A 26,983-nucleotide genomic window follows, 5' to 3' on the forward strand; every position below is an offset into this window, starting at 1 on the left:
GCCTGCGGGACGCGGCTTCCCTGCGGTCCCCTAGTGCCCCTGTCATGGGCTCTCACCGCAGAGGCGGAAGGGCCTGGGCCCTGGGGAACCCTCCCCGCCTGTCCCGGCTGCACAACACGGCCTCCCCGTGCCCGCAGGCACCTTTGCCTGGCCATGCTTTGCCCCCAGGCGGGAGGGGGCTTCATGAAGGTGAAGGAGCGGCTTGCTGGAGTGGGCATAGCAGAGAAACGGAGGGTGTGACCTGCTCCCAGCCCTTGCAGCTGGGCACACAGCAAACCGAAAAGCTGATCGGACAGTGATGGGCAGAAGCAGAAGCCCAATGCAGGTAGGTAGCACAGGGAGCATCCATGCCAACTCCTAGTTATCCTCCTAACAGAGGAGCCACTTGAACTTGGGGCTCCTGTACCTCAGGGAGCTCTTGAAACATTAGTTTACTAGCAAAAAGATAGCAAGGCAAAATTTATCCTTATTGATTTACTTGTTAAGCTTTATCTATTGTAGCACATGCTACAAGTATGGCAATACAGACAAAGACAACAGGGAACAACGAACAAGGCCCAGTGCAATTTAATCATCAGACTGCTTGGCACTGTTAGGACAGACACCTCTACATGTTGCAGGATCTTTTCTGATGAAAATGAGGACCAGATGCTCTGGTCATCATTGTTATACCACCAATTTGTTTGTTAGGTATTGCAAATACAAATATTTTTGACTGCATTCATTCCAAGACTACCTGCACTTCTGGTTTCTGAAATTTAGTAGGGAGAAGCAGCCTGGGTGCTGCACCTCTGGATTAGGTGAAGAGTGTGCCACATACCTTAATGCTACACCATTAATGCTTAGTGCTAAAATGAGTGTCAGAATTCCTGCTTCGCAGGTGGGAGGCAAGCATTCGAGACCCACATACATGTTCAATGACAAGCAAAACCAGGACTTGTCTGCCACAGGAGGACTCCTTAAACCAAGGGTGTCAAACTCATTTTCACAAGGGGCCATGTAAGCGACACAGTTGCCTTTGAGGGGCGGAACTGTAGTCTTTTAGGACTGTAGTCCTAAAATTACATTACATTCTGCCCTTTGAAGGCAACCACAAGGCTGATGTGGACACTGGTGAAAATGAGTTTGACACCCCTGCCTTAAACCTTTGGGCACAGCATTCAGTTTCACACCGGTTTCAGTCCAGTTCCCACAGTTATGTTGTCCCGGATATTTCTAACAAGCCACCAGAAGTATCAAGGCATTTGTTGCTATGGTGAAATCAGAAACAATATTTTCAAGGAGAAAACCTTAGTGAGGGAACTCACACATTTAATAAAACACAGACAAGGTTTATTGGGATGCATGTTTTTCTTGCTCATCTGGCCTAAGCAGAAATAGAAGAAAAGTGTACAGAAACAGTCCAGTCCAAAGCTTGCTGAAAGCCTTCTCCCAATTAACAGTCATGGGTTTTAGATCAATCTTTAAGCATAGAGAAAGATGGAACTACAGCAATTTATTGCTTTGTCTCTTCCAAAACTACATATGCAAGTAAGCTTTCTAGCCTAAATTGTGCTTTCATTTACACCTCTGTATCTTCTGTATGCAGGTCTGTAAATAAGAACTCTCCGAGTGTTTCTCTAGTCTCAGCATAGATCTATGCTTGGTAATTTATGGTATACTATCAATCAACAACAGCAGGCCATCAAGGTGGCAGCTTAAGACTTCTGCCACTGATGCTTATGTATTTAAAAAGCAATATAAAAAAATGTCTGTGAGTACTTACCAGTTGTGCATAGCTAGTTGCAAGGTGCCAGGGGTAATGCTCGTCTTACTTTTTATCTCCATCTTTCATCTAATCCATATCCCCCTTGTTTGTCACATATGCCTTGTTCTCACACCTGAATTAAGATTGTTATTTCTCCGAGGAGGGAGGAAAAACAAACAAACAAACAAACAAACAACAACAGACACCAAAACCAACCAAACAAAAAAAGCCCCACAAAACAAACCAAAACAAACTCTTTCCCTCCCCCTCAAAAAAGGTCTCTAGTTATAGACTTGGGGTGTTATCTTGTTTTCTTGTCTTTTGACATAAATGCAGGGTTAAATTTTCTTCATCTGATCAACACCATCCATATTGTATCAAAACAATAAGCATAGCCTGCTGAACAAACAGTGTGTTATCTTGTTTCCCTAGACAAATATAGATAACAATTCAATGACCCATTTCCTTTAGACAAAAAGCTGTGAAGAATTGTGAATAACATCCCTTGTATTTCACATCCAATCATAATGAAATCAGCCATTTTTGGATGCAGAACAAAATCATTTTTAGAAAAATGCAGAGGAAAATTTTGTATTTTAAAAACACAAATGTCATAACTTGGGAGGCAGCAAGAGTTTAACACCATCATTTGTAGAGGCACCATCATCTTTCTTCCCTAATGTTGCAAGTGTTAGTGTACTTATCCTGCCTTTATAGAATGTTTCCTAAAAATGTGGTCTTTGTTTTCCGAATACATATTTTGGAAGCAGGTCAGTGCATTATAGTCCTTAATCCAGAAACACCAGTTCTTTAAAATAAAGTTTTCACTGTAAATCTGGACTACAGATTCTTATTTATGCTGATCTGGTTGAAAGATCTAGTCACTGCTATAATATAAATAATAAAAGTAAAACTTATTGAATGGTACTTCCACATCTCTTGTATTTTTCACGTTAAAAACATTTTATCTCCTGTTAAAAAATGAACCCTACAGTGCTTCTGCATGACACTCTGTAGAGCTGCAAGGACACATTCAGTAGTAGCTTAAGAAGCAAACACGTAGTAAACCAAGAGAAACCACCTGAGGTCATTAGATGAAACATCTATCAGATATCGCAGGAATTCTGGATGGGGGAGACTTGCAGAATAGTTCCAAACATTTTAGAAATCCAGTTAACTTGTTTAACCTCACAGACGGCTCCTCTTAGCGACCATAAAACACCTCGCACTTCTCAGAAGAACCCAGCAACCAAGGCACTGGAGCACTTCCAGAAAAGAAAGACAATTTGTTCTTGTGAAATGTCAGGTTTAGTGTCACTACACTCTTGATGTATATCTGATGGTTCAGAAATGTAATGCTTACTGGCATGATCTGGGTAATGCTTCTCTACTGTCTGACAAAATGAAGACCTGTTCCCTGTGATTTACCTCCCTCCTGAAGGGCCATTCCCTGGAAACAGTTGGAAGAGTTTATGCCACAGACACCTGCATCTCACTGCAATACATGTTTCTCGCCTGCCTGCATGACACAAATGTGAATTAAATGAAGACTGCAAGAGCAATTTTTTTTCTCTTTGGTTATTAATGAATGACAGAAGCAAGATGTTCACAAACATCTCTCCCCCTGAACTGAAGAAAGCACTAGATGGAGGAGTAAATTGAAGCAAATAATTTATTTACACTTGTTTCAAGAAGTTTACATTTGTAAACTGTTGATATGAAGCATAAAAGTTATCCCTACAGCTTGCCTAACTAGTTCAGTTTAGGGGCTCAGGGTGGAAAGAAAAAAAGAACAACATGACTTATTGCTTGTCTTTATTAGCTTAAAAAAAAACCAAACCAAAATAAAACAAATATAACATTTACTATTCTTTTAATAATACTACATGAAATCAGAACTATTCAGAATGTGCTGAAGAATTGTTTTGAAGAGTTATCAGCTGGGAGATTCAAGGGAGACTTCCAAAGGAGCATCCAAAGCTACTGCTTGTTGGTCTTCAGCAACTGCTTTGCGGTAGATTCTGACTCACCAGCAGGCGTTCTCCTTAGGAACTGCTGGCACTTCCACTGTCTCAAACAACTGCTATCTTCTGTGGAACCAGGCCTTTTTCTTCCGAACCCATCCCGTTATTACCCGTCTATAACGTGTGGCAAGGGTTACTCCAAGAATAAAGAGTAAAACAAGGCTAAACACCATGAATCCTGTCTTTGCTGCCTCAAACAGCTTCCTGGGTGGAGGGGGTCCACTGTCAACACTCCCTCCCAGTCCCTCCAAGTCACAATATGGAGGAGCCCAGCCATAGCTGCAGTGACAGTTCTTACGACTGTTACACACTCCTCTGTTGTGACACATTGTCAGGTTGCAGTCGTAGTTCAGCACTGACAAGCTGGTACATGTCCTGTTGATACAAAGCTTTTCACTACCACATGGTGTGCCTTCTTCCACAGCCCCCATGTCATCTATTGGTATCCCTGGGTGATAGTCGAGACCCCAACACTTCTTATCTCCAACAGGGGTTTGGAGAAGCGTTACATGGCTTTGCAAGACAGGCAATTTGTTTATGTTTTCACACTGGATCCTACCACATAAGACATCCTCAATATTGCATTTTGTAAAATGGGTATTGTCACGAATACCACAATTTCCAAACCGGTCACCTCGAGTATTCACTGCTTTGAAGCAATCTAAAGGAGCGACCCCGGCTCGTTTGCCGAAGAGATGCTTGCACTGTCTACTGTGGGAAGGACATTTTCCTTGATAGCAATAAGCATCACCTTTGCAAGGGGTTCCATCTTGCATGTACATATCCAGCGGGCACTGAGGGGAAGTCCCATTGCAGTACTCCGGCAGGTCACAGTAGCCAGTACTTCCTCTGCAGAGAGTTCCTGCTGGAAGGAACTGACAGCGCTTGCAGCATTTTCCAAAAGCACAGATTGAACCTGCAGTAAGCGTACAGTTTGGGTGACAACAAGGATCCTTTCTGCAACTTGATGGTGAACCACAGTCACATTGCTCTCTATTTTCTACTATCTTATTCCCACAGTATTCATGCTTCAAGGTGTAGAAAGTGCCAGGTGCTGGAGGTCGACGAATGCAGCCAAGACCATAGGAAAGCAGGTCAAAGTAGTCTTTGTAACTGCAGTCACTGAATGCATCGGTATCGACATCGTGTTCATGCATAATGCATTTCTTCCGTCTGCATTTACAGTGCTCAGTGTCATGGCGCATCCCAAGAATATGGCCCAGCTCGTGGGAAAATGTGACAATAAATGAGGACAACTTCCTATTAGTGAAGGAACAAACTGCTGACGACCACTGATTATCACACACAGACCCTAGAAACGCCAATCCCAGCCTCCTACCAAAGCGCTGATATGCGAATAAGTGAGCAGAATCATGGCGCACCCGTGGAGACAGCTCTGATTTTCGCCATTTGTTAAAGCTATCGAGTGCCTTGCCGATGTCCTTTGTAAGGTTTATAGGGTTCTTTTCAGTCCAAATCTCCAATGCCAAAAGAAACAGATGAACAGAAAGCTGGTTGTACAGAGAGTCTGCAATGTTGATGATTTCTATGACTTGCCTCAAGACTTCAGATTCATTCCTGCCTGACTTCACAAACCGCACGTTGTCCACGACCACTACCATCTTCACATACCTGACATGCAACCACCAGTCCTTCACTGTCTCCTCCTCCTCCTCCTCCTCCTCCTCTTCCTCTTCCTCCTGCACAGCCCGGAAGGCCTTGAACCAGGGCCGCAAAACTTCTTGGTGCTTCATCTCCTCCGAGGTCAGCCCGCAGGTGGGACCCACGGAGTCGTTGGCCCTCTCCATGCGGTAAAGAACGTGCCGGAAGGCTGGATCGTCAGGGATGGGCTCTATCTCGTAGGTGCCATCCTCCACCCAGAGCACGCCACGGAGGCCCCTGCCACAGGTGCTGAGGGCCACCAGGGAGCCGGGGCTCCCCTGCACCTTGCCCTGGTAGAAGCAGTTGTCCTGCACGAAGGGGTGCTCCTCCCAGCGGGTCCCGTCCTTGCCGTAGGTGATCAAGGTGAAGGGGTGGGAGATCAGGCCCCGCCGGGGCCGCAGGCGCAGCACCCGCGGCCGGCCCTCCACCTCCAGCCAGTAGGACACGGCCTGGGGGTCGGTGTCGGCCGGGGGGTCGGTGTCAGCCCGGGGGCTCAGCTGCCGCGGCACCGCCACCCACTTGGCAGCAACGCGCAGCTCCCCAGGCAGCTCCCCCAGGGCGGAAGGGCACCCCGACAGGCCCAGCAGCACCAGCAGCCGCAGCAGCACCCCCATCACTGCTGGCCGGCTGCCTCACGCCCTGTTTGTTGAGGGGATGTAGTCCGGAATGGCCCTGCTGGGGGAGAACTGCCGGCCCGATGCCTCCAACTGTCCCCACCAACTGTCCCTGGGCGGGGAGGGCCGCAGCTGGGCAGCAGCAGTGGCGTCGCAGCCCCTTCGCATCCCCCCTGCCAAAATGACACCCCATGGCCTGGTGGCTGCGAGGGACCCCAGAGACAGCCATCCCCTGCTCTTTGAGTGTGTATGGAGGCTCTTGTTGGGAGAAAAAATAATTAACCTACTACAAGCATGCTCCCAGCTTTTTATAACCTTCATTTTCAAATTAACGGGTGTTTCTCCTTCTGAGCAGACACAACAAGGACAGGCCCCGGCTCAGCTTCACACTCCTTGCCATGGATGCTTATGTTGAGCAAAGGGATCACTTGGTTAGACCACAAGGGGGAAAACCTATTCTAATAGCTCAAAGGCTGGCTTTTGCTTTGTTCACTTTTTTTTATTGAAGGATAATTTGTGAGTGGAGATCAGGAACAGACTATTTCAGCTCAAAATAATATTTGGAAAAGCTTAGGGTCTGAAATGAAAAAAGTACAGAAATAGTAGTCTCCTAGCTGGTTACTAGGACACAGAACTCCTTGGTGCCCTTTCTCAGCACGTGTCTTACTACAGCTACTACAGCTATATGTACACACATCAAGAAAAAAGGTAGATCCAGGGCAGAATTCATGTCCACTACGTTCAGTAATATAGAGGCAAACTAAAAGCAGCAAGTATAAAAGCATAAAGCCTAACTAGGCCACAGCTGCTACACACCTACAGCAACGTGCCTTAATTACAGACAGCACTGATCCAACAGCCGTTTTCCTGTATCAGAGCTTTTCTAAAGGTTTGTGCTTGTAGAGCACTGGAAAGAGAGAGCTCACAGGTAGGTCTACCACTTGGCTGCCATCCCTCTTTTAGGGAACAGCTCCATTAAGACAGCAATCTGGACTGTGGTAAGACAGGATGTCCTGTGCAGCACAGCAACGCACACTGGGTTTTTGGCATGTACTGCTGGGATTCGACATAGCCACAGCTGTTATCTTTTGGGAACTCTTCACAACTTCCTTTTCAGCACTGAAAACATGTCTGTGATGAAGTCCAACCTTCTACGGCCCTTATTTTTCTCAGCTGCAGGAGGTGCACCCTCTCACTACCTCATTTCCATCTCAGGGATCCTGCCTTTCAGCATCAACTTCTGGGTTGTAACCTTGTAAACTTCTGACCATCACCCTGGCATGGGCAGCAAACTACCCAAGACAGGCACTGCCCCTCAGGAGGCTGAGCAGCGAGAGAAGAGGTTGGCAGAGTGCTCAGAGCGTTCCTCTGTGGCCTCATGCCCCAGGGTCCTGAGTGGGCTGGTACCTTGCATCGGGCACATGGCAGACCTAACCAACAACCGGGGAGGTTACTAACAGCTGCCCAAAGGGGCCTCGGATTCTGTGAACTGACACCTTGCTCATTCATTGCAAGCGTGGCCAGCATTAGTAGCACACACCTTGTAATTCAGCACCTCGGATTACAGGAATGAACATGAGGATGCTTGCTCATAATAGGATCTTTGTAGATATACATAATTGTGTATTGTTCAAATTTATTACTGCTTTACCTAAAAGTGAACAAACTCATGACCTGTGTTAGCCTTAATTTTCTTATTACTTTTAAAATTATAGAAACTATTTTCTGTGAAGTCTGGTATGTGCAGTTAGTTGTTGAATAATTGTCCACTACTTTTCGAGTATCTGCATGGCTTTCCAGGGCTGTGAACTACGCCAGATTGTGTCTTTTGAAATAAATATAACTCAGACCACAATAACCATAATAGAAAAATTCTGTTACATAATCTTTGTGTGCAGTGCCTGTAGTGCTATTCTTAAATGCATACTCTGCTGTGTGACCACTCCCTAAGTTATAGAGAAGGTCCTACTAAATCACTCTGCCAACTTGCCAGAAACATCTTGGCCCTCCACCTCCAAGTTGCCCTAACTATATAGTCAGGACTAGGAAGCGGTCTGTTTCCATTGCTGAACTCTTGGCAGGCTATTCTTGGTGGGGAATTGTCAACGTAAGTTTGCAGCACTGTGTTGAGCACCTAAGCAAGCCCTTCGAGCGCTGAGGGTTGGACAAGGTGATCTCCAGAGGTCACTTCCAAAATTAATCATTCTGGGATTCTGTGAGGGGTAGAGAATAGAACAGAGGTTACATAAAAAGGGATGACGCTGTTGTGTTCAGGTTATTAAATCTTGTACTTCTGAACCCTGATCAGATAAAGATCAAATAGGAGGGAGGGAAAAGTTCCTGTTGGAAGAAAAAGTGACTGACCTTAGAGTAGAGCAGCAATCCATAGCTCCTTCAGCTATCTTCAACTGCAGAAGGTATAACTAGCTTTCTCATCATTCATCAGTGTTTTTTGTTGTTGTGTTTGTTTTTTTTTTTTTCCAACCTTGTAGCCCCCTAACATTTCCAGAGAAGGTACAAACTCCTATGGAATTGAATGCTACCAGCAAGAGGTTTACTTTTCTCACTTACCTTCTGTTGAGTCTTTAGGAACAGTTCACAGACCCCCTGCAGCCTTGTGGATCACAGGTTGAAATCCACGGTCCTGGCAGAAAGAAATGAAGCTTTCTGATAGGTGAGAGATCAATAATACATCAAAACTCATCCCTCTGAGAAAGTTTCTCCCCATCATCCACCCATCTATGATCCACATTAGGCTACAGAAGGATACTTGCAACATAAGTGATTATTTGTTTGTTCTGTGCGTAACTACAAGGACAAGGCAACACTTTAATTCACTTTCATCTCCAAGAAAAAAGAAAAACTGTCTTGAACATTGAATCCATTATTATCATCTGCTTCATCACTGAAAAGATACCACAAAAATTGAAAAGTGTACCCCAACAGTTTTGGTTCAGTGAAGCAACAATCTATTTGCATAACATATCTTCACTTTTCCTCATAAGGAACCTTCAATGTCTCAAAATAAAGCCAACCTCTTCCCTTGGCATTGTCCCTCCCATTGCCTGTACCCTTCTAAACTTGTTCCAAGTACAGCTTGCTGGGGAAAACACCACATACTGACCCTGCAAATGGAGTCTTTCTTTGCTAGAATAAGGTTACCAAAATGCAAAGTATGAGGGCAGAGTGGCAAAGGGGGACAGGTAAGAATAAGACATCACCTGGTCAGTCCTTACTTAGAGAAGAGTTGAAAAAAGCAGTTTTTCTGCTGCATCTTAGACACCATTAGCTTTACACAGTGAACAGAGGTAGCTGGACTGCCCCTCTTCCTGCAGTCTGGCTGGACTTCTGCATGCATATGTATATATATGCACATGTACATACACATATGAGTATCTGTTCTGTGTATACGTGGATTTATATGCTCTTTCAGGCTTTCAAGAGAATGTTTCTCCTAGAGCTCTAGGTCATTTATAGCTCCTGCTACCCCGCTATTTAGGCCAAGAAAAGCCCTTTGAATGGTTATTATCTAAGAGCAAAAGCAGAGATAGCTCTCCTGTACAATCAAATCTCTCCCTTACGCAAAAGAAAGTGACACACAGGGCAAATTTCAGAACTGCTTATTTCCCTTTCATCTACAAGCTTAAGGAATACTGAAGGTTCTTTGAAGGACTTAGGACTTCAGCACTCAGGCTCCAAAGAAGGAGACAGTGTATAAATACCAGAGAGAAAAGGCTTAGATTCTCATTAACTGAAAAACATTACTGACTAGAAGATAGCTGCTTAACAGCTTTTTGTCAGTAAATTACTTGGAGTTTAATAGTAATATCTGACATAATGTCACTTGAGTAAGTTAATATCAAAGCACACAACTTATAAAATTATTTTATAATATCTTGTCAGCAAGTAACACAATTAGAAGATATTTGAGTCTCTCATTTCCTCATATAGCAAACCTTCAGCATTGAAGGACAGCTACTAAGAAGTCAACATATTCACTGGCAACTTCCCTTACTGTTTTGTAATATAATTCTCTCTGGAAAAGATCATTCCCCTGGAAGAGGCTTATCACATTCAAATGCATTGTTCCATGCATGGAAGCCAATTTCTACCCTCTCAATAGCTTAGATGCTGGCACTTGAACTCAGATGGGATCAGACCAAAAGTCCATCCTTCCTAATGCCCTCTGACACCAGCCAATACCAGACATTTCTCCAGAAAGCACAAAGGCTGTTAAGAGATGCAGATGTGAAGACAGACTGCCCTTCAAGTTCCACCCTCATCTCTGAATCAGCTCAAATTCTGAGCACGGAGTATAACGATTCAGTCTAAATGTAACTCCAGCTCAGCTTCATTAACTTGTCCCTCTATTCTTGCACTGCAAGACAGAACAAGAGGTCTCTACTTTCCTCCCCGCTTTGCAGCACTTAGTTTTATGAAGACTCAATGTCTTTTCTCTCTTGAGGAACTTAGTTCTGTCTTAGTTCTCACAGTGGCTTAATAGCAGAAACTTTCTCCTACTCATTTTATTGCCCTTCTTCAAACCTCTCCAGCTTAGGAGAATTCTTTTTCAGACATTGAGCTGTACAATACACTTTATTTCAGGTGAAGTTCAGTGACTGATAGAATACTTAGAGCATACTATGTGTTCTTGCATCCATTTTTGACCACAGCTTTATGTGCCTTCAGCAATAAGCAAGATATCTTATGTTAGCCATGTTAAATCTTTCCTTCATGTATGAGTAATTTTTCCTCCCTTGAAGAAATAAAAAAAGCACCCTAAATCTTCATTACAGTGCAGGCTAATCATCTTCCTTGCTTAAGTTTTTTCAAATGACATGCAGGTTCTTAGTAGTATGAATAACTACATAGAAGTTCAGCTGCTTTAATGGCCTTTTCCAAGGACTTTACTCTGAACATCACAAATCCAGTAAGGACTCTTGAGATTCCTCACCACTCATGCCTCATTCCTGGAGATCCCCCTTTCCATCATGGGGGTGGACAAAGTGATGGCTTTGGTGCTTCCTGAGCTCCTTGCTTTCAGAGACATTTCTTTAACACAAGAAAGAATAAACAGTCTTTTGTTCTAAATTAAGTAATACTACCTTGCTGTCTTGCTTTGAGCACCCAAAAAACCACTCAAACCAAACCAAAGACAACAACAACAAAATCACTGCTTTCTGAATTTTCACATATTTTTAGAGTTCACACGAGCTTGTTATCTAATTCCATCAACATTTGGAGAAATAGTTGTTCAAACTTGATGCACTCAGTTATGAAATAAAGCAAATACATACTTAAGTACACCGATACATGAATTTTACATCTGTATCTGCACTAACAGCAAACAGCTACTGGCTCATCTACATATTCAATGTTAAAGCTTTGGTTTACACATCAAAAATTTGATGGTTCTTTCCACCATTCAGTAGCTAGTCTGTTACAACCTAAAAACAAACTTGACACAGCTATCTAACCATGTGTCAGTCTTCCTATCTACATTCTGTTTGCTATGTACAGACATTTTCCTTGCTTACTACAACTTAATATAAGAAAGCAGGTAACAGTTGTGAAAAGAAAGCAGGTGGGTTGAACACTTTTAAGATTCAGCTGCACAGGGTGCTGGGCCATCTTATCTAGACTGTGCTTTTGACAAGAAAAGCTGGACCAGATAACCCTTGCCATCCCTTCCAATCTGGTACTCTGTGATTCTGTATTTCAAGGATTGCTCCATTACTTCAATGAAAAAAACCAAACCCAAACCAATAGTCATTTCTCAGCAATAGATGACTTCTAATTTTCTGGGAAAAAACAAACAAACAAACCAACCAAAAACAAAGGTTTGTGTAACCAATATGCTCAAATAGCACAGTGTAGAGCTGTCAGTGATGTTTCTCTTCCACTGACCTACCTCCTCAGGTCTAAAAGGCAGATGACTAATCAAGGTGATCAAATGCAGCAAGAAAGTGCTAGAAGCACAGAGAAAGTGATGTAATTGATATATTTGAGTTACAGTGAAAAAAGGAGAAATAAAGCCAGCTTCACTGAGTGTGCAACAGCAAGACGTTTTAGGCTGTTTATGCCATCATAAATCTCACTCACAGAACACTAGCTTTTATAATAATAATAAAAAAAAAGCTTAAACATTAAGTAAAATGAGTGCCCAAGAACATTTAGAGACTGAGAGCAGTCTGACATCTAATTACATAGATTTCAGCCTCTAGTTATCAAATCTTTTATCTGTATCCCAAGCGTACTAAAGGCACAGCAATTTATAGCAGGCAGCCTAAATCCTTTAGTTGAACTTTTCTTCCTCAAAATAGCACACAATATATTCTGATATTCAAGAAAAAAAAAAATGCTTCCAGCATATATGGTATATTTGCTATTGACAAAGTAAGCATTTAAGAAAGGCATTCCAGCACTCAGGAGTTTTATTTGCCAAGAATTCATATATTTTTTTATATACATAACAGTTTTTCTTTTTACATAGGAAACAAGACGTAAGGGATGTAAGAGTTTGTAAAGATTTCGAGAGGCTGCAAAATATGCCCATCTTCAGAATCCAACATTCAAAATAAGATTAAGACCGATAACACCTTCTTTGAGGCAGCTCATATCCCAATGTTAACATTTGTGTGACAGGTTTCTACAAAAAAAGCTGTTACAGGGATTTCAGTCCTTAAATCAGTCTCAGTTGAAGAGCTTAAATATAAAGAAAGTGGAGCCAGAATCTCCTGTTTTCCAGGCACTGGACTAATCCAGAAGTGTAGCAACTTCTCCCTTCACTGGAGTCTCATTCGTTTTTCAGGTGGTCCTTTAGTGCCAGCACTCTGCTGAGCATTCTTTACAGTCTCTTTTTCCTCTGGCTTGACAGCTTCAGGAGCTGGTTCTGGTTCCTTCTTGATTTGATCCACTTAAGAAGTAACAGCAAAAGAAAGTTAAACCTCCAATTTTTATTCTTAAAATGCTGTTCAGAGCACTTAAATATTGTTGATGTCAAAGGGGCTCAATTAATTTCAAATGTATAAGAATAACCAAGGACTAAATACCTTTCAAGGTAAAAAAGTGGAATAGACTGAAGAGGTAACATCTATGATTTTCCTATTCTGAAGTTGCTTATGGTCAACTCAAAGCCTTCCCACACTTTGAACTTGTAGCACCACCCAAAATCACTAACGTGCTGGACTGACCAGACTGTTCCCTCATTTGCCCTTTTACCCTCTTCCTGCTTTCAAAGATCATTTCATGCAATTGGACCTCCAGGCAGTACACCCTTACAGACAGAAAGGGCAGGACCAGAATATACTGTTTTTCAATTTCACTCTGGCTGTCACAGAGAATTCTTATCTAGTACTTTGCACAATTAGGCAATGCCAGAATTCCTAACCACCTCAGCAGCAGAAGCAAGTAGCTTATATGGCAACTGCAAGACACTGCAATATAGAGCCTAATTTTTTTTTAAGTCTTGTGAGAATATTAGAGTTTTACCTGGGATAGGCTTTTCTCCAGGCTTTTGCTGTGGTGGAGAAAGAAAAAAAATACAACACATCAGTGGAACAAAAGTCATAATTCTTAACCCTTTCTACTACTCACTTAGTAATATAAACCAAGCAATGACCCTTGTACGTAAGAGCTGAGGGTAAAAAGGATCTCTAAATACACTTTAAACAAAATCTAGTAACATTTTATAACATCCAGTTTTTCCTCTGACAACTAAAAAGCGCTAAAGCAAAAAATACACAGCTAGTCAGTCTTTCCCACATCTGAGGAGTAAACAGTTTTGTGAGATGCTGTAAACATTATTTCCTTTGCTCCCAAGCAGAAGACCTGGTGGAACAAATGGATACTAAAGACAATCAGAGGTAATCACAACAACTTCACAGGATGCCAAGAAATTCCACGCTAATCAATAAGCCTCCAGAACAATGGAGTAACTAAAACAAAACAGCTGTGGTGGCTTGACTGAGCTCATAAAGGAGGAAACTGGAAGCAGAAGCAAAATCTGATGGCTGATAAGAACAGACCCTCTGTGATTAGATAAAGAATTTGTATACCAAAATTTCTCCCTCGTAGTTTTGCCAAAGTCATAATGACTCCCTCAGTTACAAAGGTTTATTCTACACTCCAATCAGAGCTTTCCATTTCAAATTTATTATCTAATTAATGTTATCATTGCAAAAAGCACAATTCCCATTCAGTTTCAGCTGTTGAAGTGCTCAGAACTGCCTAAGGTTCTAAGTTACAGTAATACTATGGCCTGTAAGTGTCATACCTGAACAAATCTGGGTGGAAACTTTTGTCTTAGGTCTAAAAGCAAAGCATCTACCCGTTGTCTTTGGAAAATAGAACTTGGTTCTTCTTTCTTCTTGGCTTTTGGTTTAGCTTTCTCTGCAAATCATAGAAATGTAAGAGAAAGCTGTATTAAAAGTTCTGTTCTCTCAGCAGCTCCTTGTATGACAAGTTGGTATTTGTCTCTCCTCTAAACTTCAGCTATGTTTTCCCTTTAACTTTAGTTATTTCTTTGTGGAAGACAGATTAAGGATAATTTTTACCTCCTTGCAAACTGGTTTGGCTTCTTAAAATGTACTCTGGTGCCTAGTGGGTTGAAAAGTTGCTCACTTTGTTGACACACAGCTCACCATTTTAATCGCCCACCCATGTCTGATGTTCATCCTCACTAGCACAAAAAAGCAACGTTCCTTCCACCTGACAAGGAGCACCAACCCTTCAGACAGACAGGCACTTAACCTCATCTCTACACCATCACTATGCATTGCCTCAAGCTTTTCCCTGCATTACCCGCCCTCTCCCAAAGAGCACAGAAGCAACTAAGAATCATACCTCGTTCTTCTTGATCTTTGAAATGCCACCAGTAGCCCTTGGATGGGTGATAGCGACAGTAGGACATAGCTTCTTCAAAAGCAGACTGAATTCCATGCACTGCAGTGAGCTTCAAGAACAAGAACATAAGACAGTGTTCAGAATTTAAGAAGAAAATACAGTATAAATTTTTGAAACCAGGGATTTTAAAATTAGTATTCTATATCCATTCTTGTTCTGAGAAGGAAACATGGGACATATAGTTGTGGACCAAGAATGTAATCTCTAACAGGCTCTTACAAGACCTTTTCTGAAGTGCTTTTGTAAACTGACACACTTCCTGACTTCAGGTAATCAGTAGTAGTAGTTCACTATAACAGAAGAAATCAAAACAAACTCAAGTATGCAATTTAAAAAGAAATACCACATTAACTTAAAATATAAACCTCATTTAAAGAGAAATATTACATTAACATTAACATTCCAAACCAAGCTTCACTGAATATGTTTTTAATTACTATTTCATACGTATTTGTAATTTAATTTTTCTTCTGATTATTCAAACTTCATGCCGTTCCATCAATTGCGTAGTTTCAGTTATTCTGACCCTTCATCATTAAACAATGTATCCTACTTTTTGGACCATACTGCACTCTCCCAGGTTCTTTCACTTACATGTGGGATATGTACCATATTAAGCAGTGGGGTTTGTTTTAAGTTGGCGTATACTACACAAGATCTTTGCTCAGAACAGAGACTGAAACAGCCTGGGGAATAGCCAAAAGTAAAAGCAGATATAGACTGGTATGTATCAAATGCCCAGAACACTTACAACTCTGGAGTTAATGACAGACCCTAAGTCAGGTGCCTGATAAATCACTCCAGCAATAATATAGTAGTCAGCCATCGGCATAACTGTGGGGAAAAAACAAAAAACACAGGATCAGTTTAAAGCTCTAGCTGAAGACTCTGCATTTGTTGCTGAATTTCAGCAGGAACAGCAGAAATTGCAATATTCATCTCATCACCAAATTTTCTCTTTTTAACTTTTTCCTTCAAGTTACTTTATTTGCACAGTAGCCACAAACTGATAAGAGGAAAAAAAACCCAAACCAAAACAAACCACAGCAACAAAAAAACAAACAAACAACCCCACAACAACAACAACAAGCACCACACAATCTCTGCTTTACAGATAGTAAAACATCAGCTTTAAGTCCTGTCCTACTGTGGACAACTATTTGACCTTACAAGAGTTAAGATTTCAGAGCAACCCAAGAGGAGTCAAGTGAACTACACTGGGAGAGTTCCACTTGCCTTTGCTACTGGTAGAAACCCACAACAACATAAGATCTCATTATTTTGGCCTCAGCTTTCTTCAATTTGTACAGTCTTCTTAGCTTGATTTCCCAGACTTGATGGCAGAATATGCCTTTCTAAAAAGTATTCTGACCAAAAAATACAATCTTCCAAAGGCATTTGCTAAATCAGATTTGGAACCTCCACTGACCCATGAAAACTTCATTAGCATTGCAGTAGAGGAACACGACAATTGCCTCCTTAATACTCTGCCAAACATTCTTCAGCTGAGAAACTGTAGCGATGCTATCAGCTTCACATTCCTAAGGATCTTACCTGCGGCACCCTTGTCCCAGTTCCTCCATCTCTGTTAACACATTCTGTCTCAACTTTTTTACTGACAGGACCCAAATCATCCACTACTTGCATTTTATGAAGCTTGGACACCTGCCTAGATTAACAGACCAAGACAGCTGGGTGCATATCACAGTCAGTACCCACTTCTCCTCAAAAGAAAGAGGATTCTCAGCATTTCCTTAGAAATGAAGCGAGAGAAAGAACAGAAGCTTTACTGTCTCACAGCTCTGTACTTTCCTAGACAGGTAATTCTCCCTAGTCAGTGCATCTAAAGATTTTTTCCAAAACCACTTCAAACAGGCAAAACTTGGCTTAAAGAATTTAAAATATAAATATACTTAAAAAAAACCCCCACACAGAATTCATAAGACAGACCTGCACCAGTTCCTAGGGAACTATGTGACTCCAGCAATGTATCTAGCACAATCTGTACAGTCAAAATGGGAAACAAGTCCCAATTCAGTTCCAAACATACATTTGCATTACAGAGGAAGTCTGAACGCACATATGGTGGAAATTCCAGCTCTACTCTTAACTTAAAAAGTGTCAAAACAGGAAAATAAGGGTTGCATGATATTTCCATACTCACCTTTTTAAAGCTAGATTCAAAACCTTTAATAAAGAAACAACCTGAAAATCTATTAAAAGGAGGACTCTTCTTTTTTCAGTACAAAACTGCAATATAAAGAAGCCATTACCTGACATAAAGAAATAAGAAGCATTCCTAGAAACAGCAAAATCCTGCACAGGACCAAAATGCATATGGATAGCCTAAGTCACTAAAAAAAACTGTTAAGAAAAATCTAGCATTAACTTTTACAGAGAAGAAGGGCAGAGTCACTCTGAAATAACCCAATTATTTTAGATATACATGAAGTAACACGGAAAACAGTCCAATAACTATTGAAATGTGGTTACTTTTTTAAATAATCACACGTGCACAAGCACATTTAAGGTTAAAGAGGAATAATGAAGCCAGTTGCATGCAAATGGAAAAAAAATAAGTGCTAGGGAATTTAAAACTTGGAAAGGTCATCAGTGACACTAAGGAAGATTGGTGCTGATGTCACAAGATTCCCCTACTATTCCAAAATACTCAGTTCTCAAAGGAATAACCAAATCAACCAGCATTTGGAGCATATAATGGTAATTTTTCACATGGGTCATGGTCTTCTACTGACAAGATCCTACTCAGCTGTATAACCACTCCACAGTTGAAGGTGGAAACAGTGCAAAACAAGAGAGTGATGCGACACAAACAGAAGGATGAACGATCCCTCTCCCTAGCTAATGGAAATCATGGTTCAGCAAAATGAATGAACAATAAATAAATCAATCCCATACTAGCCACTTCAGATTATTAGCTCAAATCAAACAAAGCTCATGAGTCCCAAGCAAGGATATTGTTAGTCTTACATTCAAATAATTAAATAAGAACTCCTGCATAGCCTAACAGACAAATACAACACGGCATGAACGCTATTATAAATTTCCCACTGTAAAATACACCTAACACAGGGCAGCACTTTCTCATTGCATTCTTCACACTTCACCACAAGATGGCAATCCCTGCTATTAGCACACTAGAGGTCACTCTGCCAGCCAAAATATCTCCATGTCACCACAAAGCCTCATACTTTTTTATTTATATTTAAAATAAAGACATAAAGGGAAACCAGAAGTGCTTAAACACAAATCAGGAACAGATAAAAGAGGCTAACTGATCAGCCTTCTGAACAGTGACAAGAACTGAGTGACCTTACCTTGTGTTGGAGATTGCCTTTGCTGCTTCCGGATAATGAAGAGAATGGGCTCTTGAGCATGAAGGAGGATGTATTCCACTCCAACCATCTGGCTGAAAAAGAAGCAACCAGAATAAATATATTCCTCAAAGTAAAATCTGTAGGATGTGAAAAGCTAGCAAATGGCCTGGCAGTAATGGCATAAAGCTCTGATGCTCTGGAAGCTCTTCTATATCATGTGCAGCAAATAAAGGCATAGGATTTCTTGAGCTACCAAAACGTAGCTGCAAAAGGAGATAAAACCACCTGACACAACATTTAAGTAGAACATGTTAACAAACAGCAAGAAAGCAACACAGAAACAGAGGACCAGTGTCTGATGTGACTATCTATCTACAGAATAGCAAGCAGAATTGCAACTCTGGACTTAAGCAGGGCCAACTTTGGCCTTTTCAAGCAATTGCTAGGGGAAATCCCATGGGCAAGGCTGCTTGAAGGTAAAGGGGCCCAAGATAGTTGGTTAGTGTTCAGAGACTACTTGGTAGTGTTCTACCAAGCTCAAGATGAGAGCATCCCAACATGTAGGAAGTCAAAGAAGGGAGCCAGGAGACTTGCGTGGTTAAACAGGGATCTGCTGGGTAAGCTCAAATGGAAGAGAAGAGTTTACAGATCATGGAAGGAGGGGCTGGCCACTTGGGAAGAATATAAGGCTGTTGTCAGAAGGTGTAGGGAGGCAACTAGGAAAGCTAAGGCCTCCTTAGAATTAAACCTGGTGAGAGGGGTCAAAGACAACAGAAAGAGCTTCTTCAAATACTTGGCAGATAAAACTAACACCAGAGGCAATATAGGCCCACTGATGAACGAACTGGGTGCCCTGGTGACAGAAGATACAGAGAAGGCAGAGTTACTGAATGCCGCCTTTGTCTCTTTGACGGAGCCTGTCCTGGGGAACCCTGTACCCCTGAGGCTGCAGAGGAAGTCAGGACAATGGAGGAGTCTGACTCAGTTGATGAGGACTGGGTTAGGGAGCAATTAGGCAATCCGAACATCCATAAATCCATGGATCCACATGGGATGCACTCGCGGGTGCTGAGGAAGCTGGCTGAGGTCATTGCTAGGCCACTCTCCATCATCTTGGCCAAGTCCTGGGAAATGGGAGAGGTGCCTGAGCACTAAAGGAAAGCAAATTTCACTCCAGTCTTCAAAAAGGGCAAGAAGGAGGACCCAGGTAACTATAGACCAGTCAGCCTCACCTCCATCCCTGGGAAAGGGATGAAACAACTTATCATTGGTGCCATCTCAAGGCATATCAAAGATAAGAGGGTCATTAGGAGCAGTCAACATGGCTTCACCAAGGGGAAGTCGTGCTTGACCAAACTCATCACCTTTTATGAGGACATAACCAGGTGGAGAGATGATGGCAGAGCAGTGGATGTGGTCTACCTTGACTTCAGTAAAGCATCTGACACATTATCCCACAGCATCCTTGCAGCTAAACTGAGGGATTTGCGGTCTGGACAATCGGGTAGTGAGGTGGACTGTGAACTGGCTGAAGAAAAGAAGCCAGAGAGTCGTGGTTAATGGGGCAGAGTCCAGTTGTAGGCCTGTATCTAGTGGTCTGCCTCAAGGGTCAGTCCTGGGGCCGGTATTATTCAACATATTCATCAATGATTTGGATGCAGGAATAGAGTGTACTATCAGCAAGTTTGCTGATGACACCAAGCTGGGAGGAGTGGCTGACACGCCAGAAGGCTGTGCTGCCATCCAGCGGGACCTGGACAGGCTGGAGAGTTGGGCGGGGAATAACCTAATGAAATTTAACAAGGGAAAGTGTAGAGTCCTGCATCTGGGCAGGAACAACCCCAGGTTCCAGTATAGGTTGGGAAATTAAATATTAGAGAGCAGTGTAGGGGAAAGGGACCTGGGGGTCCTGGTGGACAACAGGATGACCATGAGCCAGCACTGTGCCCTTGTGGCCAGGAAGGCCAATGGCATCCTGGGGTGTATTACAAGGGGGGTGGTTAGTAGATCGAGAGGGGTCCTCCTTCCCCTCTACTCGGCCCTGGTGAGACCACATCTGGAATCTTGTGTCCAGTTCTGGGCCCCTCAGTTCAAGAAGGACAGGGAACTGCTGGAAAGGGTCCAGCGCAGGGCAACAAAGATGATTAAGGGAGTGGAGCACCTCCCTTATGAGGAAAGGCTGAGAGAGCTGGGTCTCTTTAGTTTGGAGAAGAGGAGACTGAGGGGTGACCTTATTAATGTTTATAAATATATAAAGGGTGAGTGCCACGAGGATGGAGCCAGGCTCTTCTCGGTGGCAAACAATGATAGGACAAGGGGTAATGGGATCAAGCTGGAACACACGAGGTTCCACTTAAATTTGAGAAAAAACTTCTTTTCAGTAAGGGTGACAGAACACTGGAACAGGCTGCCCAGGGAGGTTGTGGAATCTCCTTCTCTGGAGACATTCAAAACCTGCCTGGACATGTTCCTGTGCGACCTCACCGATGCGTTCCTGCTCCAGCAGGGAGATTGGACTAGATGATCTTTTGAGGTCCCTTCCAATCCCAAACATACTGTGATACTGTGCTACTGTGTGATAAGTTGGGGAAAGACCTGTTAGAGAGCAGCACAAGGGAAAGGAACCTGGGGGTCCTGGTGGACAGCAGGATGACCATGAGCCAGCACTGAGCTCTTGTGGCCAGGAAGGCCAGTGGCATCCTGGGGTGTATTAGAAGGGGGGTGGTTAGTAGGTCAAGAGACATTCTCCTTCCCCTCTACTTGGCCTTGGTGAGACCACACCTGGAAGACTGTGTCCAGTTCTGGGCCCCTCAGTTCCAGAAGGACAGGGAACTGCTGGAAAGAGTCCAGTACAGGGCAACGAAGATGGTTAAGGGAGTGGAGCATCTCCCTTATGAGGAAAGGCTGAGGGAGCTGGGGCTCTTTAGCTTGGAGAAGAGGAGACTGAGGGGTGACCTTCATTAATGTTTACAAATATACAAAGGGTGAGTGTCACAAGGATGGAGCCAGGCTCTTCTCAGTGACAACCACTGGTAGGACAAGGGGCAATGGGTACAAACTGGAACACAGGAGGTTCCACTTAAATTTTAGAAGAAACTTCTTCTCAGTGAGGGTAACAGAACACTGGAACAGGCTGCCCAGGGAGGTTGTGGAGTTTCCTACTCTGAAGACATTCAAAACCCACCTGGACACATTCCTGTGTAGTCTCATCTAAGTGTTCCTGTTCTAGCAGGGGGACTGCACTAGATGATATTTTGAGGTCCCTTCCAATCCCTAACATTCTGTGATTCTGTGATACATGTCTGACACAAAAGCCCCTCCACAACCACATCTGAGCGCAAGTGACCTTACCAATGAACTTCTAGCTCAGCTTGCATGCTCCCTATCACATTGTAGAGTCTTTAAATAGTTCTCAAATACCTCACTTGTGCTGCAGATGGGGAACTGCAAGGAAAGTTAACTTGTGCATGCTGCAATCTCATTACACAACCATCTGGGATCAATTTATTTACAACACTCACTGCTTTTATTATCTATACTATAAAGCCAGCTCCTTGGAGGAATTATGTACTAATTATGGCATGTAGCCAGCAGGATATTCACTATTTATGAACTCTAAGTATCCTTTGACATAAGCCCTACTCACCACAGAAAAATATTTAGCTACATTACCATTACTCGGGTTCAGTTGAGCTAGGAAGATGAGAGAAGAGAGCTTTTCTTATTCAAAGAAATACGTGGAAGGTGATTGACTGGAATCTCAAGATATACATATAATCATTCATGCTTAATACCTCCTTGAAACGGCATAAGAGGAAGCAGAACACATGCAAATACAAAAAAAAATCTGGGCTCCCTGGCAAATGATAGAACTAAAAAGCACAGAACAGAAGGAGGTTTCCAGCATGTTCCTATTCAACTACCAAAGCCTCTGGAAGGAGGGACAAAGGATACTGCACAGGTAGCAGTTCCAAATTACAACTTACTTCAAATGTTCCAAGGTCATCCGCTGCATTTTGACGACTTCATTGTTACATGTTCGGTCATAGAATGGGTTACTTCGCTCTGAGAAATAGTCCAACACACTCCCATTGTTTAGTATTGGAATCCAGGAGCTGTCAACCCAGGAAATTCCCAAGAGATTATCTGAGAAAAGAAATCTACACTGAGTACAAAAGCAGCCAGAAACACTACAAACATCCCCAAGAATAAATTGCTACCAGTTAATGATTATAGCAGGGTAAGAAGGTGGAACACAGCCTCACACAAACCAGTTCTAATCAAGAATGTGTTTCACAGAGTTCAATTAATAATTTACATCCTTTAATCTTCTGCAGTTCTCTGTAGGTACACAATGTAAATACAGTCTTTATTACTGCACTTCTCCTTCCTTGTCCTCCTGTTATACCTTTTTGGTTTGAGAATGTGAGCAGTGGCTGTGTGCACATGTGTGCGCGCTGCATTGGTGGAAGTTAATTAGCTCTGATGCTGTATATAATATTATCATACTACATCTACTTCGTAGTATTATATACAACTTATTTTATGAACTGCGGCATGAGCTTAGCAGAAAGACAAAGCCAAAGCATGGTTCCTTTTGAAAACTAGGTCTCTGGTAAGTTGAATTTACAGATGACCCTTGAGGTTCCTTCCAACCTTGTATTATATGATACTAAACTAAGCTAGGATCAATTCGGGGGGTGGGGAGGGAAGTAATACAACTCACATTAAACCTGAGCCTGGTTACATTAAGAACAGTTTCTTTCTTACAAAAAGAGTTCCCAGGCTGTAAACTATGATACTGAAAATTGGTAAAACACTGTGGAGATCTATTAATTACTAAGAGTTTTCTTTTGCCTGTGAGTAAACTACTGAATGAAACAAAGTAGTGGCATTCTAAGAAATTATATTATTAAAATACTTATCTGTATGATATCATAGCAGCTGATACTGTTATATTTCAAAGACTATTTTTTTATTGTGGGTGAAATCTATAATTAAAAAAAAAAAACATACACAAAGATGCTACTTTAGGCAGATGTTTCCCAGTAGTCTGAAACAACAGATTCTATTCCTGATTCTACAATTATCTGCCAAATTGCCTGCAGCAAATTTCTTATTCCATAACACAAGTGGATATTACAGAAATCTAACCAATGAGTATTAAGAATCACATAAAACAGCAAGCTTTATAAACAAAATATACACTGTAATCTACAAATCATTATACACCAGGTAAGTTTCTACAGATCTGGGACATCTGAATTAAAATTGCTGGATTTTATTATCACACTGCAACAAAATTATGTTCTTCAAAGAAACCAGTGTCAGTAATTGGTCCTATAGTCAACAAATTTGCTAATGTTGAAGATCCATGATGCACCCTGAAAAACCCTGAAATTCACCCATTTTAAATTGCAGCAGCAAATAGAATTCCCAAGACATTAGAAAGCAAGAAACAAAGGCATGCGCTCTTTGAAATTAAAAAACAGAAGTGATGAGAAGTCATTGAAAACCGAATAAAGAACTAGAATTCCCTTCTCACAGGAACCATTCCCTTACATTCACACATTATATATACACCCAGAACTCCCACTTATCATTCCACTGTGAATATTTTACTTCTGTGACAACTCTGCATGCTCAGGGATGACTGGATCAGTTCCAAAAGTGTCAGCTCCTATACTATTAGCAGCTTCTCTGAGGAATAGTTGATAAAGTAACACTAGCTGCCCAGCAAACTAAGAAAAACGCAGCATAAATAGTCATGTGTAAATCATTTTGCCTTGTTAATCTCAGAATTGCTAGCCTAACTCTTTCACAGAAGGGGGGAACCAAAGAAAGTCTAGAGCCATTCATCTTATTTCACATACATTATTCTCTCTCCTCACTACAAATAAGAAATCTCAAAAACACAGCTCTAAGATCCATGATGAAGCACTTAAGTTGTGGTAGTGCTAATTATCCTAAATGCCTTTCAAAACCAAAAGACAAGCTTTCCTTCCCAACAAAACCAAAATTTTAAGTGCTTGCATTCTTGCCATAATAAATTCTCTTACTGCATTTCAAATACAAACTTTTCTTGCTTTTATGATTAACAATATTTCTCAAGAGGAATGTCATGCAAGCTTCATATATAAAAATATATATATATATCCATAATGCTGTATACAGAGTGATAAATTTATCGTAAAACAGCATATAAAGTTAGGCTCCAAGGCTCAATTATCCATAGCTGCTCAGTGCCAATAATTGCCTTTGTAACTAGCAAGATTGTTCTCTTAAACTATTCTTGAAAAAAAAAAGTGGAGGAAAACCAAAATCATCCATGAACTGACATGCATGTTTATTGTCACTAAGAAGGACTGGTTTCTTTTGGATATGAGAAAGGATGGTGTTCCTGCTTCCCTGTTCTTTTCAAAAACAGGACATCTTGCTCAAAAGCATTTTTTGTGGGATTTGCATCGCAGATGGAGAAGTAAAGTGCTTCTGACAACACTACCAATCTGTCATGATTGTCACAACAATTTGGGAGATGAGCCAGCAAACCATGGCAAGAAATAAGAGATCAGTTAACACAATGTGCTGTACGTGGCCTCATCAGTTGAAAGCCCAACACTAGCCTTTCACAAACTGACATGAAAAGTAGTTTGACAGCTTAAAAATCAGGCTTCAAACTCAATATTATGAGCCACAGAAGACTCAGAGAGAGCTTAAATGGTCTGGATTGAGGCAGAAGATTCTCACACCAGTGAATAATTTAATACAGCATTCCTGCCATTAATTGTCCACATAGCTCCTTGCTGCAATTTGAAACAAGGCTGTCAGAAAAGCAACAGGACACAGACATCATTAAGAAAGAATGTGAAGGAAAAGAAAAGAAAACCTCTGTGGTATTATTAAAATTAACCCCTCAGGTGCTCTCCCTAAATCTCTGCTTTTGGTCATTCTGAGACTCCACCACACAGGCTTTCAGTGAGACTTCATTCAGGCACTCTTATAGAGAAAAATACTTTCCTTTCTCATTGACTCATGACCCTCTCTTCCTCTCTCAAAGTTCAAATTTGCCACAGCAACTTAACTTGTATATTGCTTACAATGTAAACTTTCTTTAATAATTCATTCAAATATCACCCCTTCTTCTTCAAAACATTCTTTCTGTTCATATCCCTGAATTCTTGCCCAAGTTTTTCCTGTTCTCAGTTACTCCAGCTGTGTTTCAGGCTGTCCTAACACCTGGCCTGCCTCAACACATCCACCCGAGGTGCTGTAAAAAATGAGACAAACTCAACATTTCACTCTTGTGCAAGTCTCACACATGCCAGTGTTTCCCATTTTCTTCCATATTTCAGAATTAAAGCTCTCCTTTCTAGATTTTCTCTTATGTTACCGTCTCACCCCAGGACCTCCTTATTCGACCCAAAAAGGCAGAAAAGTAGCAGAAGGGAGGCTTTTTACTTTTTTTCCCCAGGTGTCCCTGAGCACACCCTCCCAACCTGCCTCACGCCCAGCAAAATCGCTTTTTGGACACAGCTTTTCCTCCCGGTTCCTCCTCAAGACATAGATGGACCAACAATGATGCTAAACCCTCTTGTGCAGAGTTTTCAAACACATACAAACAAACTCAGTAGCCCCACTGCCCCAGACGAGTACTAATAAAGAAACAGCTCCACAACCCGCATGGCTCCGGCCGCACCTGCCCTTCCAGTCATCTAGACGCTCCTTGGAGCGAATGCTATCAGCACGGCAATAACCAGGACAGCGGCCATCACACCACTCTGCTCCCTCAGCCCCACGGCAGCAGCGGCTCCTCCGCGCTCCCCGGAGCTCCCGGCGGCGGAGCAGGGCCCACAGCGCGACACAGAGGCCGCCCCCAATGGCCCGGAGTGGCTCAGCCTCGCCAGAACCGGTAGCGGGAAGCCCCAGGAGCGCACAGACCCACAGAGCCCCAGGCCTACCTCGGATATCCACCGCCGCCATGGCCGCGTCGCGCACTTCCGCCTACCACCCTCACAGAGGAGGAGGCAAGGACCGGAAACGAGGTATAGAGCGCCGCCGGCAAGAGCGGCGGGGAACGTGAGTGGCGCCGCGCCCGGAGGGGTGGGGAAAGGGGCGGGGCCAGCCAGAGCGAAGACGGCGGGGCGGGGCGGGGCGGGGCTAACGACCTTGGTTGCATCACAACCGCAAGGTGACCGGCTCTTCACTCATGAGTAGCCGGAACGACAGTGCTAGTGACAAAAACTAAACGCGTTTGTAATGCTGATTCTGAGCTGTTTGCTCAAAACCAGAAATACGGGCATTTTACAACCATCTTCATCTCGCCTTGGCCCTCTGGTAACTGCTGTTCACTTTCAAAATGGAGGAGATGAGGGTGGCAGGTTCCTGCTCACCATCACACCTAGCCTGGTCGCATTGGCTGGTGTAGCTCTGATTTAGATTCTGCGTGGGAATAATACAGAATGTTTGAGATCACACCACCAGAACATCGCACGGTTCCTGTCCTAGGTTTGGTCCTTGGCATTTTGACTCTTTAGTGACATCGCCAGCCATTTATAGGGTGAAGAACAACATTCAGTGGGTGGAAGAATATACATACACTGAGGATTAACAAGCTTTTTATCTAGACTAAGAACCACAACGTACCAATCTGCTGCACAGAGTGTGGAATACCTCCCCATCCTGTGAGCACAGCTC

General features: G+C 42.5%; 2 protein-coding genes across 2 annotated transcripts; both read right to left on the reverse strand.

Annotated features, from left to right (window-relative positions):
- Positions 1-3,429: 3,429 nt before the first annotated feature.
- LOC308041110 (disintegrin and metalloproteinase domain-containing protein 20-like) lies at positions 3,430-6,300 on the reverse strand. Its single transcript, XM_080345591.1, has one exon. The coding sequence runs from the start codon at positions 6,045-6,047 to the stop codon at positions 3,831-3,833; it is 2,217 nt and encodes a 738-aa protein (XP_080201717.1). The 5' UTR covers positions 6,048-6,300; the 3' UTR covers positions 3,430-3,830.
- Positions 6,301-11,224: 4,924 nt separating this feature from the next.
- Positions 11,225-26,383, reverse strand: MED6 (mediator complex subunit 6). Its single transcript, XM_080344925.1, has 8 exons — positions 26,248-26,383; positions 22,276-22,435; positions 18,290-18,381; positions 15,703-15,785; positions 14,892-15,000; positions 14,323-14,438; positions 13,539-13,566; positions 11,225-12,963 (listed from the first exon to the last, which is right to left on the reverse strand). The coding sequence occupies exons 1-8, from the start codon at positions 26,267-26,269 to the stop codon at positions 12,833-12,835; spliced, it is 741 nt and encodes a 246-aa protein (XP_080201051.1). The 5' UTR covers positions 26,270-26,383; the 3' UTR covers positions 11,225-12,832.
- Between the last annotated feature and the right edge of the window lie 600 nt (positions 26,384-26,983).

The sequence above is a fragment of the Nesoenas mayeri genome (assembly GCF_963082525.1).
Source record: "Nesoenas mayeri genome assembly, chromosome: 5".
Lineage (NCBI taxonomy): Eukaryota > Metazoa > Chordata > Aves > Columbiformes > Columbidae > Nesoenas > Nesoenas mayeri.

Excerpts from the sequence above, each read along its gene's own strand:
- LOC308041110 (XM_080345591.1), bottom strand. The coding sequence starts at position 6,047 with ATGGGGGTGCTGCTGCGGCTGCTGGTGCTGCTGGGCCTGTCGGGGTGC.
- MED6 (XM_080344925.1), bottom strand. The coding sequence starts at position 26,269 with ATGGCGGCGGTGGATATCCGAG. Across the intron at positions 22,436-26,247 it reads GGCGGCGGTGGATATCCGAG|ATAATCTCTTGGGAATTTCC; the intron begins GTAGGCCTGGGG and ends TTCTTTTCTCAG. Across the intron at positions 14,439-14,891 it reads CAAAGATCAAGAAGAACGAG|AGAAAGCTAAACCAAAAGCC; the intron begins GTATGATTCTTA and ends TATGATTTGCAG.